At 38.0% G+C, this 19,334-nt stretch overlaps 1 protein-coding gene across 2 annotated transcripts in view; it reads left to right on the top strand.

Moving 5' to 3' along the window:
• Positions 1–19,334, top strand: part of GABRG2 (gamma-aminobutyric acid type A receptor subunit gamma2) — a 72,727-nt gene that overhangs the window by 14,342 nt on the left and 39,051 nt on the right. For both annotated transcript variants that reach the window (XM_075164127.1, XM_075164126.1), the window contains exons 2-6: positions 9,586–9,734; positions 11,873–11,940; positions 12,925–13,145; positions 17,510–17,592; positions 18,278–18,415. In XM_075164127.1, the coding sequence (XP_075020228.1) occupies positions 9,586–9,734; positions 11,873–11,940; positions 12,925–13,145; positions 17,510–17,592; positions 18,278–18,415 (659 nt within the window). The remainder of the gene's footprint in view (positions 1–9,585; positions 9,735–11,872; positions 11,941–12,924; positions 13,146–17,509; positions 17,593–18,277; positions 18,416–19,334) is intronic.

Genomic DNA, 19,334 nt, shown 5'->3' with positions numbered 1-19,334 from the left:
TATGAAGAATGAGTTATTTACAGTTATGTAGTGTGGAGAAATACAAGCCTAGTATGACAGCAGAGGCCTTGAGAAGTGGACACAGGATGCAGCACAGAGGGGTACAGGCATGGGGTGACATTGCCATTGAATAACCCTGCCTGGGTGCATATTACAGCAGAGGTGCTAACGATCCTTACCCAGAAGCTAGGCTGTTCATACACCCCACAGAGTTAAGGAGACCCGGACACGAAGCCATCCTGATATTACCAACCACCAAGGAAAGTCCATCAGAATTCCACAACAAAACCAACGTAGGCCATTTCATCAAAATCAATAAATTCCATAGGGGAAATACAGGCACACTTGTTGACAATTTTCCTACTCAGCTGACACAGAGACATTAGCTTGCCACTTACATTCTTAATGTATCACACATCTACCCTGTTATCAGAACTAAATTCCACATCCACCCCTGCACAGTCTGTTTTATGAGCATGAGCGCAAACAGTGTCTTGCATGATATAAATCAGTTTATGTGAGAACGCATGGGTTACTAATGGTTACCATGCATTAAAAATGAAGTTAAATCAGAAGCATTGTTTAAAAAAAAAACAACAAAAAACAGTTTAATGTTCACCATTTGCTTACACTCATTTTGTGAATGAATTAGCTTCATCATGAGTTAATTAAAGACATGTGTATCAAGCAACTATTTTCTGTTCATTCAGCTCTTTCTTCAAGACACATTTCTACCTAATAAAGTAATGATACTTCCATGATCTGAAAGAAGCAAGAATTAAGAATATACTCAGAATAAACTTATACTGGTTTTAAATTTATTTTTGACTGGTTCCCTAATCATTCAGGGTTTATCTGACCCACTTGGTTTACTGGAGATATGGGCTATAACATTGCTGGTAAGAGCGATGGAAGTGTGATTCCCAGCAATGCAATGTCATTTCCTAAGGCTTTGTTAGTGATTGTTTCTTCCTCCATAATGAGATAGTTTACCATCATGCCTAGTCTTCACCAAACACAAATTTAAGTTGTAAAAATGGTTTATACTTACACGCAGAGATGATATAACTTGGCTTATCATAGCAAGTAGGACAGTAGTCCTTTAACTGGGGTGAGCATTCAACGTTCCTGACTCCCAGCCCAACACTGGGAACACCACATTAAAGTGCTTTGCTGTGTGCTGAGACATAGAAGAGGAGAATGAAAACATTCCCTGACAGATTTAATTCTAATGAGGATTTATATTCAGTTTAACTTGAATTTTAAAGCTCACATCTGTAGACAAAAAGAGGTATTCTAAATCTCAAAAAAATGCTCAGGAGGGTTACTCAATAAGCAAAACTGCTGACATTTCTAGCACTTCACATGTTTGTTTTTAAACATTGACAGATAGTGATGTGAAGATGACTACATCATGAATGATTGATTCCAGAAGTGACTTCCTTCTGGGTGAAATTACCATGCTGACAAAATATAAAAAAAAGATGTGCAAGTATTCTGAAAAGCCGTGAATATGAGTACCTCATAGGGCATTACAGAACAAGAATCTTTATCCTTTCATTTTTCAAATCTAATTGAGCAATAGAATTGGGGTTTTTGAGCTAATGTTGTTTAAATAGATGGCTGGAGGGCATCCATGTTTTCCTAATCTTACTCATTGAGAATGGAATTAAGCTTTTTGCTCCTCTTGTTAATTTATAGTGAGATTTTAGAGCAATCTTTTCTAAAAGCAATGTACCTCATTGGGGAAGAGAAATTACATATAATAGTAAGAGTTGACAGTTACATACCATAAAACACAGTCAGAAAAAATGAAGAGAGCTCACACTAAAAAAGACCTAGTCGGATCACATTTCAGTAATGGCCATTCACTTAACTCCTTCTCTTGAGCTCTCCCAGCTATAGCGGAAATCTGCAGGAGCTGAGTAACAGCACCAGGCAAAAAGCGTGCCCCAAGTGCCTTAGATTTCACATGCAGAGATGCATAGAACCGTTTTAAAAGAAATTACAAAAGAGGAAAGAAGGGGATAGGAAGGGGGCGGGAGGGGAGAGAAGTGGAGAGGAGAGGAAGGTAAACAAAGAAATAAAACTTCTGAGGTTCACATAATTCCAAGGTTACACCTTTTACAATTAGATATAGCTAGATAATTTCAAATAAAGTAGAAGATCAACTCAGGCTAACCCTATGATGCAGACGAATATCTGAACCTATTTCTCACTTTTCTGTTTTTTTCTATCTAATGCTTTCCTTCACTTGCCACTAAAGCAGTAGCCATAGCCGCAGTAAAAAGAGATACGTGAGTAGATTATATAACCTCCAGGAAACAAAAAGTAAGAAAACATATTCATACAAAATTCCAGTTCAAAAAAAATTTGAAATAATCATCTTAAGTTATGAAGGCTTATCTAAATCATCTGATCATATCTTAGACTCCTCCAGACTTCTCATAAGTATAAATGCTGCACTTCAAGCTCAGGCTGTTGAAAATGAATGACGTGTGCTTGTTTCTAGAATTCTCTCTCTTGTTCCTTACTGGCTATACAAGCCTCTTTCATCCCTCTACATTTTGCTGTCCTCCCTGGGGGTAGCATAAATTTCCTCTCCCTGCCCACAAGTTTTATATTTTGGTGTAATTCAGTTTTGGTCAATTACATCGGTCTGTTCTGACAGATCTGAAGATGGAAATCCTTTATCAACTTATTTCACCAATGTGCCTCAACTTTCTGCTGGAGAAACTGATTCTAGACTGGGTGCTACATTTCAGCTTTTGGTTCTTTGCCAGGACCGCTAACAGTGGTCGCTGTTTCTGGTAATTTTGGTGACAATTGGTCATAAGCCCATTTTGTCGGTACTAGAAATATTTAAAAAGGGACAATAATCGTCATGCTCACTCACGACCTGAATCCAATCAATGCAAAAATTGCACTGTAATTTCTCAGTACAGTGAACTAGAAAACACAGTAAATGCTACAAATCAGAAGTTTTATTGGTAGCACTCTCAATAAATGCACTCCAAAGGGCTTTTTTAAAAAGTGTTTTTACAAACTTACTGGAAGGAAACAAAACTTAAACCAAGTCAAATTTTTCATTTTCAACCTTTCTGTGTAAACACTTGCTGTAGCCACATTCAGCTGAATCTGCAAATATGAAAAACAGATGCTTTAACTACGAAGGGCTAAGATTTATAACGTGATAAAGTGCAGTAGCTAATGTGAGTGCAGATCTTGGGGAAGATGGAGAATGACTGTAAGATAAACCGGTCTGCTATGATTGACAGTTTTATAGCGACTAATACAAAAACATTATTGCCATGTAATATTTTAGAAGTCTGTGAAGAGGTTTAAGAATTGGACTGCTTTACTCAAAATGGCTGACAAGTACCAGTGAGGGTACTGTGAGTTGCTGAATGACTAGAAGGCAGCCTGTAAAATCCACAGCATGATACTTAGGTGCTGTGTTGCCAGGTATCATCTTACTCTGTGGAAGACAGTGTAAATGTTCACAGGAATCTGGCCGGCCTTTAAATGTCAACGTAGGCATAGTTTTCAGAAATGACTGTTTGATTGCTGGCAATCTAGGGCCTTCATGTACTGTAATGACTGAAAAGTCATCTGCTGGGAGTACTCATCTGTGCTACTCTAGTGATTTCTGGGTCTTGAATACCCGTTTTGAGACTTGTGTGCTCAGTGCCTACTTAATCTTAGTGTTTCAACTGTAGTGATTTATTTATGAGAACTGTAGTATTATTTTAATAATTTTTTTCTTGTACACTTCAGTACTTCTGTGACATAGGAATGACAGAAAAACTCAGCTTTGTTTTGTTTTTAAGCAGGGATCATTTCATGACAAGTTTTTAAACACTTTACATGATTTGAATAGTTCATGGAATGATAGCTGTAGCAGTAGCAGTTGCCTAGGAAATAAACTATCTTCTAGGTGACCTGCCTAAAATCCAACCTAACCAAACCATTAAATAGAAGTAAAAACTATTTTCTTTCTCCTTGTGAACTTCCTCAGCCCCCCTTGCTACATGACTACGTCAAGTGGCCAAAATACAGCTAATGCTCCCTAGTGGTCAAGTCTGAAACAAGCTTTTCTGGAAACACTGTGAATCTGGTATTTCAGGCTCTTCTGAAACAAAGCTCCATCCAGGTACCGAGAATATAGACACAGTTAGATTTCCACAGACACTGTAATCTTCTGCAAATACGCTATTCTCTACATATCACATGTCACATCTGCATACAGCATCTCGGTATCCACAGTAGGAAATTGGAATATGTCCTTCCCTCACAGTGACCGTATTATCATCATGAATAATGTATGACCTATAGATTGGGATAATTTTTTATGCACATCAGAGAATGAATTTAGCTTGACTATTCATTCAGTTAAACAGTGCTGTTAGGTAAAATAGCAAGCCTTGTTTCAGTCCTTCACTGAGAGGTAGAAAACATTGGTGCTTTAAGTGGAAGACTCACTGTATGTATGAGTAGCTTATTAAATCTTTGCTGTAGGCTCTGTAGCTTCTACAGCCACCTTGGTATAAAAGACAAAACTGGTCAGATTTTTTTGACAAATAAACTTAAGTTTTTGATTAGAGTTAAACTAATTAGTTGTTGGCTATTCAGTACTGCTACAGGTCTTTTTCTTTAGGCACTTTGTGGCTACTCTGATTCTGCTTGTAAACAGCAATGCAATAGCAGGCAGATTCCAGCAGGGATAATTGACTCTTATGTGAAGTTTCTTAATAGAACACATGGAAATAGTTAAAATTCATTTTCTCAATTTAGAAACGTTAAAGGACAGAGCCACAGCAGGTACAAATTAACGTATCTTATTTAATGTCACTGGAATTATAGAGATTTTGACCAGCTAAATGTATGACCTCACATCTGAATGTTGAAAGACTGAGCAGTCATGGTAGGTTTTTGCGTCAGAGAAAAGTATCATTTCCCTTCTATTACTTGTAACAAGTTGTGAAATCATGTTCCTGTGGATTAAGAAATATTTACCTTATTTCAAAGGGATATCCTTTGTGAGTTATTGCTCACTAATGAAATAAGATGTACCCAATCTGTCCCTCAGTTTAGACTGAAAAATGGTTGCTGCTTCTCTGTGACTTTAAATAATGTATAGTGTACCTTTACCAACATATGGTAGTGTCTTTCCAAGAAATGCTACGTATGATTCTTCTGAGAGTTACATTAGAGTGTCTCTGATACAGACATGTCATGGAACAGCAGAGATCATCAAAAGTTGTAATGCTGAATTTATGTTAGCAGTTAACTAAAACACAGTAGTTTTGAAATAGATAATCCACCCTTTATTTTGAATTTTGAACTAAAGAATTTAAGCCAAAGGGCTTGAAAGGATAATAATGTAAGACAGCTAAATACCATTAATACAATTATTTGTTAAATTTTACTGAAGTGATGATTATTTTTATGTAGGTATCAATCTTACTTCCATTGAAATGAAAGCAAAACAGAAAAGAAATCATACTGAATCTATTAAAAAGAGGAATGGATTCCCAAACTGTAATGTGGACTTCCATGGTTTTGGACTGCTAAGAGAATAGTGTATCAGCACATCAACGAAACCTTTGACTAATGGGCTTTGCTGTGTCTTCTGGACAAGGTTCAGAAAAGAAGATGGAAAAAAATTGTTTTCCTAACGCATCAATGATTTCTCAGCAGAGATATCCTCTGGGAGTGATTGAACTAATCTTCTACTACTTCAACTTATTTCCAGTATAGAAATAATGCCTTTAGCATTAAGGGGTCTGTAAAAGAGGCTATGCCAATGAAATAGAGCATCTTTTCATTGGTTCTTTATGCCTTGATTGGTGAACCCAGTTCTACCTACAGTAGGCACCTCTGCTCACAGAGGTTACACTTACTGCATGAATGACTAAATGTTGCCCAGATGGTATTGGAAAAAACTTATGGATGACGTGCACTAGAAAAGATCTGGAGAATCCAGTCCTGAACATTTAGTTTATATAATCTCAGTTTGTGCTAAAGTTACACCTCACCAATGAGCACTCAAAAGAGCTACATAAATGTTATAAATCAAGTAATAACTTCGTTAATGCAGAATTAGGATTAGTATGTGTATTTTATAGTGAGGAAGATAAGAAACATGAGTTAAAAGTCTTTCTAGCCCCGCCGTGGTAAAAATCTCATTGGCAGAAAGAGGTTTGTATGTAATTGTAGAGTGAGATACCAGTTCATAGATCTTTGCACATTTTATCAAAAAAGTTTAAAAAATGTGACTCAATCTTCTGCTGTCATCCCCCCCACAGATATTCCTGTAGTCCAAATTAATGCACTTTCTGATCTAAATAAATAAATGCTTATTAGCATGTAGTGATTTCTGCCCTCTATCTGCTTTGTGAAGATGTATTTCAAGTAATTTGACACATACAAAGAGCCCCCCTGAATGTTAGGCACAGTCATGGTTATATATATATGTAATTACAATCATGGCTACTTCACGCAGGCTTTGCTGGCAAACTGAGCAGGGATTGGACCAGATGACCTGCAAAAGTGCCTTCTAATTTTAATTACTCTATGACTTGAAGTTTCAAGTTTGGGCTCCAACCCTCTTAAGCCATCTCTTTTCCAAATAGAGAAACTGGATTTATGTAGAGCAGTCTTGCACACACCTTGCAAAGGCATTAATGTCAGAAGTGGGAATATCTCAAACAGTGAGATTTTGTATCAGTGTCTGAAACATTAATTTTCAAAAAATTATACTGTAATTTACAAATAGGTGAAAATGTGTTTCTTTGCATACCCATATTACTAGATTTGAAAACTTCTAGCAGTCATAAAAATAAAAATAGGTTTCAATATGCACTTGGGTATAATCTGGGCTTTATTGAATTTGTTCTGGACATTAAAAGCACTTGCAAAATTTAGGCCATATAATCAGAAGGATTGATCTGAAAGTCTTAAGGAGATGAAAAGGGCTTTGTCATTATAAGTTTCGTTAGTATTAACGGTATTGCACAGCTAAAGCCCTGCTCATCTGGATAGAGATGCACCTCTGTTCTGGCTGGTATACAGTTTTACACAGACAGACATTTAGACAATTGGATACCCATGCTAAATTAGGATCCACATGGAATTCAGATAAAAGCTGGAATTCAGTGGCCTTTTTCCCCAGTTACATTGGCTGTGTTCCCTCTCCTCTCTCTCATACTAATCTCATAAAGCATTTGTTGTTTTTTGAGAACTGGAGTGCCAAAATTGCTTGAAACGGCAGATGAGCAAACATCTTTCTTTCCTACAAATAATTACCAAGAGGAAATAGAAGTTTTAGTGACTGTGGGCTGCTGTTCAATAAGGTTGTTCTAGATTTGAGACAAGTCCTAGACAGACATACTTTTTCATCCTCTAATCTTGCACTGTACACCAGACTTTACTAACTAGCTGTTTGACTTTGAAGCTTTCTCATCACATTAATATTCAGGAACACATTGCCTTTGTGAAAGAATGTATTTGATTTACTTTTTCTTTTCCATTCAGAAAAAGTATTCTTTTCAGAGAATGGATGTTTAATTGGTTATAAAACAGGAGTATGGCTTTTTATACATAAAGTTAGTTTTTTTCATGCACTTTACACAGACTGAAAACATGTAATCTAGTGTCTTCTGTTTGCAAAGACTTTATTTAGAAGGATTTCCTTTCCTCCAGGAGGGAGAACCTTGCTTCAGTTATGTTCCTTTGAATTACAATTAGATCTTTGAACTCCAGACAACTGAATAAACAGATTTCCCCCAGCAATTTAATTATCCTGGCCTGTTTGTCAGTACCAGCAGAATACTATGGAGCACACTGCCAATTAAAACTCCACCTTTGATTGCCAGTAAAACACTACAGGTTCAGGCCTGTGTAGCCAGACGGAGGAGTTTGGGTTGCCTATTCTTGATCTGCGAAGCTGAAGCTCCTAGATGCATATTGCTGGCGCAGGGTGGGTTAGGTGGTGCCTGGAGGCTGTGGTCAGTGGTACTCAGTACATGTAATGAAGGTGTAGATTAACCTAGCTTCGCTAGCAGCTTCCAAGCTCAACTGAATGCAATGCAAGACCAGCTCTCTCATGCATGCTATGCATTCCTAGTTGCTACGGCCCCATGTGCAGTCTGAGGCTGCTTCAAATTTCACTGCACCTCCTGGGAAACAGTCTTATACATAGAGACATAGATGTGCTGTGGCTCTTTCCTGTCAGGCTGTGCCCACGGGGAAGAAAGAAGCTAAAGCCTCTTTTGTAGTTAAGTTGTATTTGTGCAGTTGGCTTACAGTTCCCAAATGCCCAGCAAGGGGAAGCCTTCAGGTCATCCGCTCTGGGTAGGTATAAGCAGGATGCAGCACTGTTGGGAGGAGTGGGCAAGACCTCAGCTGAGCGAAGGTCTGTGTTAACAGAATGGCTCTCTAAGATCTGGGACTAGTCATCCCTTCACTGTTGCACCCATGACCATGGTCAGCTGTGTCTGCCAAGCATGAGTTCCAGCCCCCATGAGAATCTACTTCTCTGTGCTCTTTCCCACTTCTGTACAGATTCTGGCTGAAACAGGAAAATAGATAAATTTTCTGCTTTTGACCTATTCGTATCCAAACTCCACCCACTGGCTTAAGAAATTTGTAGTATCATTAAGATTTGCCATATCCAGCAGCATTCAAACCATCACAGAAGCAGGTCAGGAAAGAAGGGCACTGGCATATTATGCAAAAAACTTACAGTTGCCTAGCACCATTCAGCTGATTACCACTGACATTCTGAAATGAAAATATCTGACGATGTCATATTCTAAAGTAGTTTCTATGTTCTCCTCTAGAGCTGGAAGCACAGATTTTAAGAAAACAAAACATCCATTAAGGCTAGTGTATACACTTCTGATTCCTAACTTGCCTTTTTTATTGTGCGAAGCAGGTTGAATTATACTAGATCTGCTGTCATACTGCTCAGTAACAGAAAAAAACTTAGACAGACATTTTATTCTCTCTGGGTTCCGATTAGCAAAAGTGAAAATGAAAACCATTGGCAAAAATTTGTACTGAACTTTCCAAATGCACAATAAGCTCAAAGTTCATCAGAGAGGAGAAAAGCTGTGTGACAGTTTGTTTGAATGAATCTAATTATTGGTCTTGTCAGTAATGTGTTGCATCAAATCGTTCTCTCAAAGAGAAGTAATGCAACAACACTGTGTATGTACTAAGTGATATTTTGGTGGAGAGTTGCATAAGCTAAGCGGCAATTAGATTTATTTCATAACAGGTCCCACCTGAGTCAGTGAGAGAAAAAATAGGCATGCCAAAGGTGATAAGCATTGATGTTCTTTCTAATAGACAGAATATGATCTCAACTGTACTAAAAGGAAATGTTGCTAAAGCGAACTGTAACCTCAACTGTTATGTGACATCTTTACTGTGAGTCTCCTTTTATAAAGCAGGCAATTTTTCAATGTTTTGTACAGTACTATTAAAACCTGAATTATGTATGTATTGTCTCTGAAGAGGTTGCCTACAAATTCATATTTTTCAAGGCTTTCCATTTCTTCATTTTTATTTCTTTAACAGTTCCACCCAAAAGGGAGATGATGACTATGAAGATTACACTTCAAATAAGACTTGGGTTTTGACTCCCAAAGTCCATGAGAGTGATGTCACTCTTATTTTAAATGGCTTGCTGGAAGGATATGACAACAAATTGAGACCTGACATAGGAGGTATGTTGGTTTTCTTCTTAGACCACTTTTGTTTAAGCGGTGAAGAGAAAGAGTTTTCATACCATATTATGCTACACAGGAAGCAGGATTCATTCAAAGTAGTTATGAAAACAAAATACAATGTAGTAAAACATCAGTGGCACAAAAAATAGTCACAAATTTGGAAGCTGACATAAATTAAGATTGCTAAATCTATTCTGAGACATCTAATGAGACTGTTGTGATTTGCTGAATCAGGCTGCTTGTAATGATGCACCTGCATAGGAAGTTCGGAATTTAACTTTTGGGGAATGAAAAAGCAAGTTTTTATCTTCTCTGTATATCTAAGTGAGGGTGTTAGAGAATCACAAATAATATATTGGAAACAAGGCCAAAATGAGGATAATGCAGCCTGATCCTTGCATGATGTGATGGACACAAACAGAGCCTCTAACAGCAGCAGGTCTGCATTGACTGATGCAGCACGGGCCCTCACTTGCACAGCAGGGCAAGTGACTGGGGAATGGGGCACAGAGGAAGAGGTTCACCAAAGATAACTGCAGTCAAGTAAGGCCAACCTCTCTAGATTTCCCCCACAGCCAGTATAAGTATATAGACCCAAGTTTGGACTCATAATGGAAGTCTTATTTGACTGAATCACCTTTTGCAGCAATCTTCCTCTCCACTGATAACTGAGGGAGCTCAAAGAGATAAATCTCCCTGAGTTTCTGCAAGTCAGTTTGAGAAGGCCCCATGTGTGCATGTCGTGGTTTAACCTGGCAGGCAGCCAAATACCACGCAGCCGCTCGCTCACTCCCCCCACCCCCAGCGGGATGGGGAGAGAATCAGAAGGGTAAGAGTGAGAAAAACTCGTGGGTTGAGATAAAGACAGTTTAATAGAACAGGGAAAAAAAAAGGGAAAATAATAATGATAATGATAAAATATACAAAATGAGTGATGCACAATGCAATTGCTCACCACCCGCGCTGACCGATAACCAAGTAGCGATCGGTACTTCCTGGATCACGCCTACCATTCATATACTGAGCATGACGTCACATGGTATGGAATACCCCATTAGCCAGCTGGGCTGGCTGTCCAGATTATGTTCCCTCCCATCTTGTGTACCTAGCTCAGTCAGTAGGCACGGGAGCTGTCCTTGGACTAGGAGGGCACTTAGCAACAACTGAAAACATCAGTGTGTTATCAACATTCTCCTCATACTAAATCCAAAACACAGCACTAGGAAGAAATTTAACCCTATCCCAGCCGAAACCAGGACAGTGCACAGAACAGGCACAGCAGAAGAGGAGTATAGAAAAACGCAGAGAATTCATGGATGAGGCAGGCAGAGGAAAGCGGAGACCAGCAAGGTTACTGAAGGAAGCTGTTTCTAACAAGCTTATAGAGGTCTATAAACTAAGGAATCTTTCACAGTGAGGGATAACATGAGTATTTAACCTTCAACGTATGTATATAGTGTAAATTAGCAGAGGAATTTGTCTTATTCTCCCAATCCAAGACTTTAGGCACAGAAAGAAATTAAGCACTCATAAAAGCATCTGGGAAAAAACAATCATGTTTTAGTTAAGGTGTATAAGAATAATAAAGCTACAAGAGTAATTTCAAAATAAATTAATCTAACAACTGTTTTTCATTCCTGTTTTAGAGCCTTGAGTATTATTTTTGCTTTGGGCTCATGAAATTATTACTTACCTACAGCCATCTCTGCAGGCAACAGCAGTCATGTGGCAGTTGGCATTATAATGTAAAACGAGTGATGCAAGTCATCGTAAGAAGAATAAGTTTGCTTTTTGATAGTGTTTTATCAGATGCGTTGCTGTGACCTGACACAAAATATACATACTCTCAGTCAGATATGACTCACTCTAAGGTAACGACACTGGTTTTAGTATTTGTTCTCACAGCATAAGTGAATTTGTTCTGATAGAATAAATTATATAAGAATTTGTCTCCAACTAATTTCAAACTGGAGACATCACTGCAAATTTATATTTATTGCATATGCACATTTAAATGTGAAGCAACCATAACCATGCAAGAGAGGTACTAGAATAATCTTTTACTTGTGTTTGACTTTCATGTAGTTGATTTTGACCTTCACTAATGTTACTGATTCTTGTTTTTTCTCTTACAGTTAAACCAACAGTAATTCACACTGACATGTACGTAAATAGCATTGGGCCTGTGAATGCTATCAATATGGTAGGTAAATGATTACCAATTTTCCTACAAAGTTCACTTTGTTACAAAGCCTCCATCATTTTTGACATGACAAAGCTTCCATTAGTTTTAATGTTGTGCTATACCTATATTATTTTTAAAATCTCATTATTGTTATGGATGTGAGGACTATATGAGCTATGAATCTCTACAAGACAGGCAAACTGAGCTCTATGCTGAAAAAAATGTAATAATAATAGTTTTAACATATCCTCACACTTTTACATGCTCTACTTTCAAGTGCTTTGTGACAGTTTAACTCCTGTAAAACTGAGCTTCCAGATTGCTACAAAATAAGGAAAACCATTCACCAGTGATATTGCCACTCTTGCCACCAAGAGATAAAACAAAAAAAGCCTCGATCCTCTCTCCTCTCCTCCTTCCGAAGTTCCTACAGCAAAATTTAATTATATCTTCGTACAGGTGAAAGAAAATGGTCTAGCCTTAGCACAATATCTACTTCATTCTTGCAGTTTTCATGTGGAGAAAGAAATCTCAGATTGCTCTTTTCCATTCTATAATTCCCTTTGCAGCTTCTGGCTGCCCAGTGGTGCCAGGGAAGGTGAGACTTCGCCACTTCTGATATTGACTGGAGGGCACAGGCAATTAAGGCAGCCAAGTCAGCTCGAATTTTTCCTGTCCTAGATCCAAAGAAATAAATAATTGTTTGCTGATCTGATCAGGCGTGGGTTGAGGTGTGGGGACACAGAATTAGAAAGGTGCATATACCAGTTAGTTGCATCTTAGTTTCACGTGTCAGTGGGAAAATAACAGAATAAATTTTTTTTAAACAATAAACTTTGGTAAACCATGCCCTCAAAAATTGACAAAAAATTGTTTTTATCAATTCTAGTATCATCTTCTGCAGTTCACATTTTTTTCACATGAAATTAAGGAAAGCATATCAGGAGTTATGTGAAATGCTGAGTGCTATGTTTTCATCAGTATTTCTGGTTAACACAACAGGAATATACAATTGATATATTTTTCGCCCAAACGTGGTATGACAGACGTCTGAAGTTCAACAGCACTATAAAAGTGCTCAGATTAAACAGCAACATGGTTGGGAAGATCTGGATACCAGATACATTCTTCCGAAATTCCAAGAAAGCTGATGCTCATTGGATAACAACTCCTAATAGGATGCTCAGGATCTGGAATGACGGCAGAGTGTTGTACACATTGAGGTATTTATACCTGACTTTAATTTCTGTTCCTCTAGGGAAAGCCAAAGAGAAAGGTCCTGTGAATTCAGGTCATTTGACATTAACCTGAAGGAAAAAACAGTGTTTTTCTTATTTACTTATGCATACAGCCCTGAAAAAGGGAAATATTTAGAAGATACTACTTGCATGCAATTTATTTTATATTGGCACAGTAAAGAGTTTTATTTCTCCCTATAGATTGTACTGTCTTCTCCACAATAGTCACATTCCTATACTAAAATGAATATAAACATTGTTACAGTAATTCATCTTCATTTTCAAGTATATTTTTTATTGTTTGCCACTGGTTTGGTCCATATTGCCTTTTGCCTTTTTATTGGGTTAAAATGATGAATTCGAAATATCCTTCAATTAAGTAGATGGTATAAAAGGAGGAATTATATACATCAAAGACCTCTTATTCTGAATTGATTACAATTTAGCTAGATGAAGCTCCACCCTTCAAAAGCATTTCATTCCTCAAAGATCTTATGAAAATAAAGATTATCATTTCAGCATTGGTCATTTAATATTTAATCCAAAACCTACAGATATGCCCTGTTCCACTAAAATTTTCATGAATCTGAACTTGATATGCTCATCTCCAGATTTCTTAGGCACGTGTATAGCTTTTCTTTTGGGACAGATTACTTTTAAAAACTATCTTTTCAATAATTAAGTTATGCGTATGCCTACATTTAAGTGTAACATATGCAATATGTAACAACTCAAATATCACATTCCCAATGACCATAAGATACTTCCTAAATGTGAAAATCCTAAATGCATATTTTTTTACTTTTTCTTACATGTGATATAATATTTGGTTCTATGTAAAATGTAGATAAAGACAGCATTTGTTCAAGAGAATTTATAATTTAAAATGAGAGTACAGAATCAAAGATGTTAGACATAAGACCACCTGAATTTTAGACTGCATTTTTTTCAAAGTGTTTTTTCCACTTTTGTTTTATTGGGTGCCAGAAATAAAGTTTTGAAGAAAAGTACGCTCATTATAATTTTAATGAATAGATCTGAAGCTTTGGTTAAGACAACCTTTTAATGTTGCAACTGTCTGAATTACAAAAAGGAGTTTTATTTCACAGTTATTTTACATTCATTACATATTGCATCGCCAGAAGAGATAAGAGAATGATTGGAATTGAAATCCAGTGCAAATCAAAGTCAGTCTGATAAAGAAGATCCTAGGTCCACTTTTGAAACGTTACATTTGGACTTAGCTACACTACTGTCTCTTTGGACTTCGTTACCTTTCTCTTCAAATGCCTCAGTTCCTCTCTTTAGAAAGAGATATATCTGATAGAAACAGTTATCTGTTATTAACGTATACTTAGTTGTTCTAGTGAGTCACAGCAAGCACCAGTAAGGATTCAACCTGGATTAATCCAGAAGTGCAATGTGATCGTATCATCACAGATCTGGGAGTCTGTCCTGAAGAGAAGAGCGCTCTGGAAGAGCTGGTTGATTTTCTCAGTCACCTCCCCCCAAGCTCAAGAAGAGTCCATCCTGACCAGCAGGAAATCAGGCAAAGTTAGCAGGCAGTCTGCAAGGATCAACACACAGCTCCTGACAAAACTCAAATGTGAAAAAAAAATGTACTAGATGTGGAAGCAGGGACAGGTGACCCAGGAGGAATACAGAGATGCTGTCTGAGCACTCGGGAACAGGGTTAGAAAAGCCAAAGTTCATCTGGAGTCAAATCTGACTAGAGACATGAAAGCAAGAAGGGTTTCTACACATATATCCTCAGCAAAAGGAAGACTAGGGAAAATATGGGCCCACTGCTGAACAGGAATGGGGACCTTGTCACAAAGGACACTGAAAAGGCCAAAGTACACAATGCCTTCTTTGCTTCAGTCTTTACTGGTAAAACCCTGCCTTCAGCAATCCAGGTCCCTGAGACTAGTAGGAAAGTGGAGCAAGGAAGACTTACCTTTGGTGGAGGAGGATCAGGTGTGGGCTAAATAAGGGGACATAGAGGTGGATTGAATATGCCTGAACTGCTAGGCTCAAAGGGTTGGGATCAGTGGCATGAAGGTCAACTGGAAAGTACTCACTAGTGGTGTACTCCCCAGTTTTGTACTAGGCCAATACAGTTTAACATCTTCATTAATGACCTGGGCAATGGGACAGAGTGCACACTCAGCATGTCTGCAGATAATACAAAACTGGGAGGAGTGATTGGTATGTCATAAGGTTGTGCTATCACTCAGAGGGACTGCAACATGCTGGAGAAATGGGCCAACAAGAATCTCATGGAGTTCAACAAAGGAAAATGTCACCCTGAACCAGGGGAGGAATAGCCCCATGCAGCAGTACAGGGTGGGGACCGACCAGCTGAAAAGCACCTTGCAGAAAAAGACCTGAGGATCCTGATGGACGTTCACCATGAGCCAGCAAAGTGCCCTTGAAGCAAAGGCAAACAGCATCCTGGACTGCATTAGGAGGACCGTTGCCAGCAGGTCAATGGAGATGATCCTTCTCCTCTGCCCAGCACTAGTGAGACACATCTGGAATGTTGCGTCCAGTGCTAGGCTCCCCCGTACAAGAGGGATATGAGCTCACTGGAGCAAGTGCAGTGAAGGCTAACTAAGATGCTGAAGGACTGGCAGCATCTGATGTGCAAGGAGAGGCTGAGGGAGCTGGGATTGTTCAGCCTAGAGAAGGGAAGGCTTGGGGGATCTTATCAATGTGTGTAATGTGGGTGGGGGTAAAGAAGGCAGGGGATGAAAGGGGTAAAGAAGGCAGAGACATAATCTCAGTGGTATCCAGTGATAGGAGAGGATGCAATGGGCACAAACTGAAGTACAGGAAATTCTGTTTAAACATAGGAAGAAACTTCTTTACTGTGAGAACGGTCAAACAGTGGAACAGATTTCCCAGAAAACTCCATGCTCGGAAGTGTTCGAAGCCTGGATTGTGCTTTGTGCTTTTTCCGCAAGAGAAAACAAATAAAAAACAGCAGTAAATCTGAGCCTATCCCAAATTCAAAGTGTTACATATATTCACCAGAAAAAAGGCAATATTGAAGAAAGAACTTAATAATTTTTTGGATCCATATTATGATTATCTTGAAACAAAACTGAAGATGAAGGAAATCAGAAGAGAAAGAAAGGGCAATAATATTAGCACACAAAATCTCTTTCTGTGGCACAAACAGAACCTCCCTTAGTTTCAAAGGAAATTAGATTTGTTCCTAAATCCCTAATGCAGAAAAGTTTCCTTCAGACTTCATTAACTTGGTGGCTAGTAGTCACAGCATCCCTCTGCATCCCACAGTATGAGGCTCAGGGAGACATTTGCACACTGCACCTACATGCAGGAGCCAGGAGACAAACCCACCTCACAGGGTTGCTCATTTGGACACCCAGGAATCAGCAAAGACCAGAAACCTTCAGTTTTCCTAGAGACTCATGGCACAACTAAACATCACTCTGCTCTTTTTTTTTTTCTCCTTTTTCTTTTTCCCTCTCTCACCCCACCTCCTCCCTCCTTTCCAAAGCCCAAGTATCGTACAGTTCATGGCAGGCCTGGGGCTACGTATAGGCTAGCAACAATTAAGGGAACGAATGAAAAATGGTAGAGTTTTTAGAAGGCACATCAGGGGATACATCTCATCTAATTTTGGATTTCTAAAAGTACATGTCTCTACCTGATCTATAGCACCTACACCAGCTGAGTTATCATGGAGACCCTCCTGATATTCAGTGGAGAGAAACACCTTTTGGCACATTCTTCTTCTGATCCAATTTAAATGTCTTAATCTGGGATGAAATGAAGTATATCCTCAGAGTGCCTTTCCACTAGCTATGAAGGTAGTCTAGATGGCTGTCTTGGATGCAAATGTCTAAATTTGGACTCCCATCCATCATTTCTGAAATAGAATTTTTGTCACGTAAAATACATTTCCCTAGTGCATTATGGCATGTTGTGACACAGAGATTTGTCACTGCTCATGAGACGACCTGTATATATACTTATGGATTTGCCTGTTATGAGTAACGCTGCCATTTCAGACGCATAGGAACAGAACTTTAATACCTTATTCTATTACACAGTCCAGAAAGTAGATGATCAGGGCCTATGCAACCAAAAAAGAAACACTGCATATCTGTAACCATGATGTCTTCCTATGCTTGGAATATCCAAATTAATACATACATATCAATAGTTTACTTTTGCTTTCTCTATATATATAAAATATATTTGCATATTTCATAGTCAGGTTCCATATTAATAAGAATCTTGTTTTGCTTGCCATGATGTAGCTTTGTAGGACAAACTTCTCAAGTGCATTCTGTATATCCTGATCTCTTTCTCCTCAGGCTGACAATTGATGCTGAGTGTCAGCTACAGTTACACAACTTCCCAATGGATGCCCATTCCTGCCCCCTGGAATTTTCAAGCTGTAAGTAACATGCTTAGAAATATCCCTTTTCTGACCCACACTGAACCACTTACTTACATAGTTAGAGTCAGCGTGGGTTATGTTCTTGACTAGACACAGTCCAATGGTTTTCAGTTTTATTTTGATCTTATTTTCAAGTACATGAATCATATATCTTCACAAATATAATTGAGGAATGCTATACAAAAAAATGATAAAAAATTCTGGGACCTATGTGATTAATTTATGCTTATATCTTAGCATAACAGTTGAAATTTTTACTTTCAGCATCATGGCCTGATACTTTCTCTCTGTGCATGGGTGTTTTATTATTGCAAAAGTTGGAGTCAAGAGTTTGACATTTTGCAGTGAGGTCAAGGTGTGAATTCCTGGTCTAGCTGCAGACTTTTTGGCCATAATTGAAGGATGGGCAAAATTGCATCCTATTGGGTCCACAAAAGTGGTAAACTCATTTTTGAAAAATCTATCTCAAGTGCTATTTTAATTTATAATAAATAAAATAAAATGTGACATTAAGTAAAAGTCATTACTAAGTAACTTGAGAAAAACATATCTATAATTTATTTGCAATATGCTTCTCCAGTTTTTTCCAGAAATAGAAAATAGTATTTTTACTCCCCAAAGTACACTAAAATCCTAGCAATGACTATGAAACAAAGCATTCTGTATTTTCCATTGCAATAAGATGGCTACCCAAGAGAAGAGATCATTTACCAATGGAAGCGCAGCTCAGTGGAGGTGGGGGACACCAGGTCCTGGAGGCTTTACCAGTTCTCCTTTACAGGATTAAGAAATACAACTGAGGTGGTGAAGACTACTTCAGGTAAGGCAACTGATTTGTTTACCTTCAAATTAATTTAGGATTTTATTAACAGAAAGAAAAAAAGAAAGATATTTCTGTTTAGAACTTAGCATTGGCACGTCACTGAACAATTACAGGCTTTTAAATACCTATGGAACTTTCAGGCTTTAGCATTTCTGAAGAAGAACTCACTGGAAGACAAAAAAGTTGTTGTCTACTGTCCATTCTTGTCCTCCAAGAAATGCATAGAACTGTCAGGAGAAAGCCACTACTACAAGGGGCGGGTGGTCTAGGGAACTTCCTATCCTGCTTCAGTGTAGAAAACAGCACAACTGAGCCACTAAATGATAATCTGATATTGATTTGAATATTTTACAATCCTCTTCCAACTTCTAGAAGCAGAAAGTAGGCCTGCACAGAAATGAAATTCGAAGTCCCAACCTCTTTACTACAGCAGCTCCAAGTTTATTTTGTTCCGTAAAACAGGGCACATTCAATTCTCATTAAAGAGAACAGCCTTACAAATCAATGTCTCAGATGATTTTCCTGCATATTTCTGTCTCCTTGGAAACAAGTAATGGAATTTAAAATTATAAATGAGGAAGTACTCACTGTTTAATAAAAATAGCAATTTTAACCCTACTACCTAAGCAGGAAAATACATTCTTCTGGACATATGTATTGTTTTATTTCTCAGTGGAAAAAAAATCAGTGAATATGAGAAAGGATGTAAAGAGGAATTGCACATTAATATTCTTGCATGTGCACGATTTCCCTTGTCTTTGATTTCTTATTTTCAAAAACAACAGTGAAGTGAAAGCAGTTTTTCTTTTCAGGTTGCTTTTGATTTTTACCTTATTTTATTGTTCTACAAATATATTGATTTAAATTCAGACATCTGTGTTCATTCTGACTTCAGAAATATCCCCATCCACTTTAT

This window comes from Calonectris borealis, chromosome 15 (genome assembly GCF_964195595.1).
Source record: "Calonectris borealis chromosome 15, bCalBor7.hap1.2, whole genome shotgun sequence".
NCBI lineage: Eukaryota > Metazoa > Chordata > Aves > Procellariiformes > Procellariidae > Calonectris > Calonectris borealis.
The sequence above is the reverse complement of the archived record's forward strand: the minus strand, read 5'-3'. Positions and strand labels throughout refer to the sequence as shown.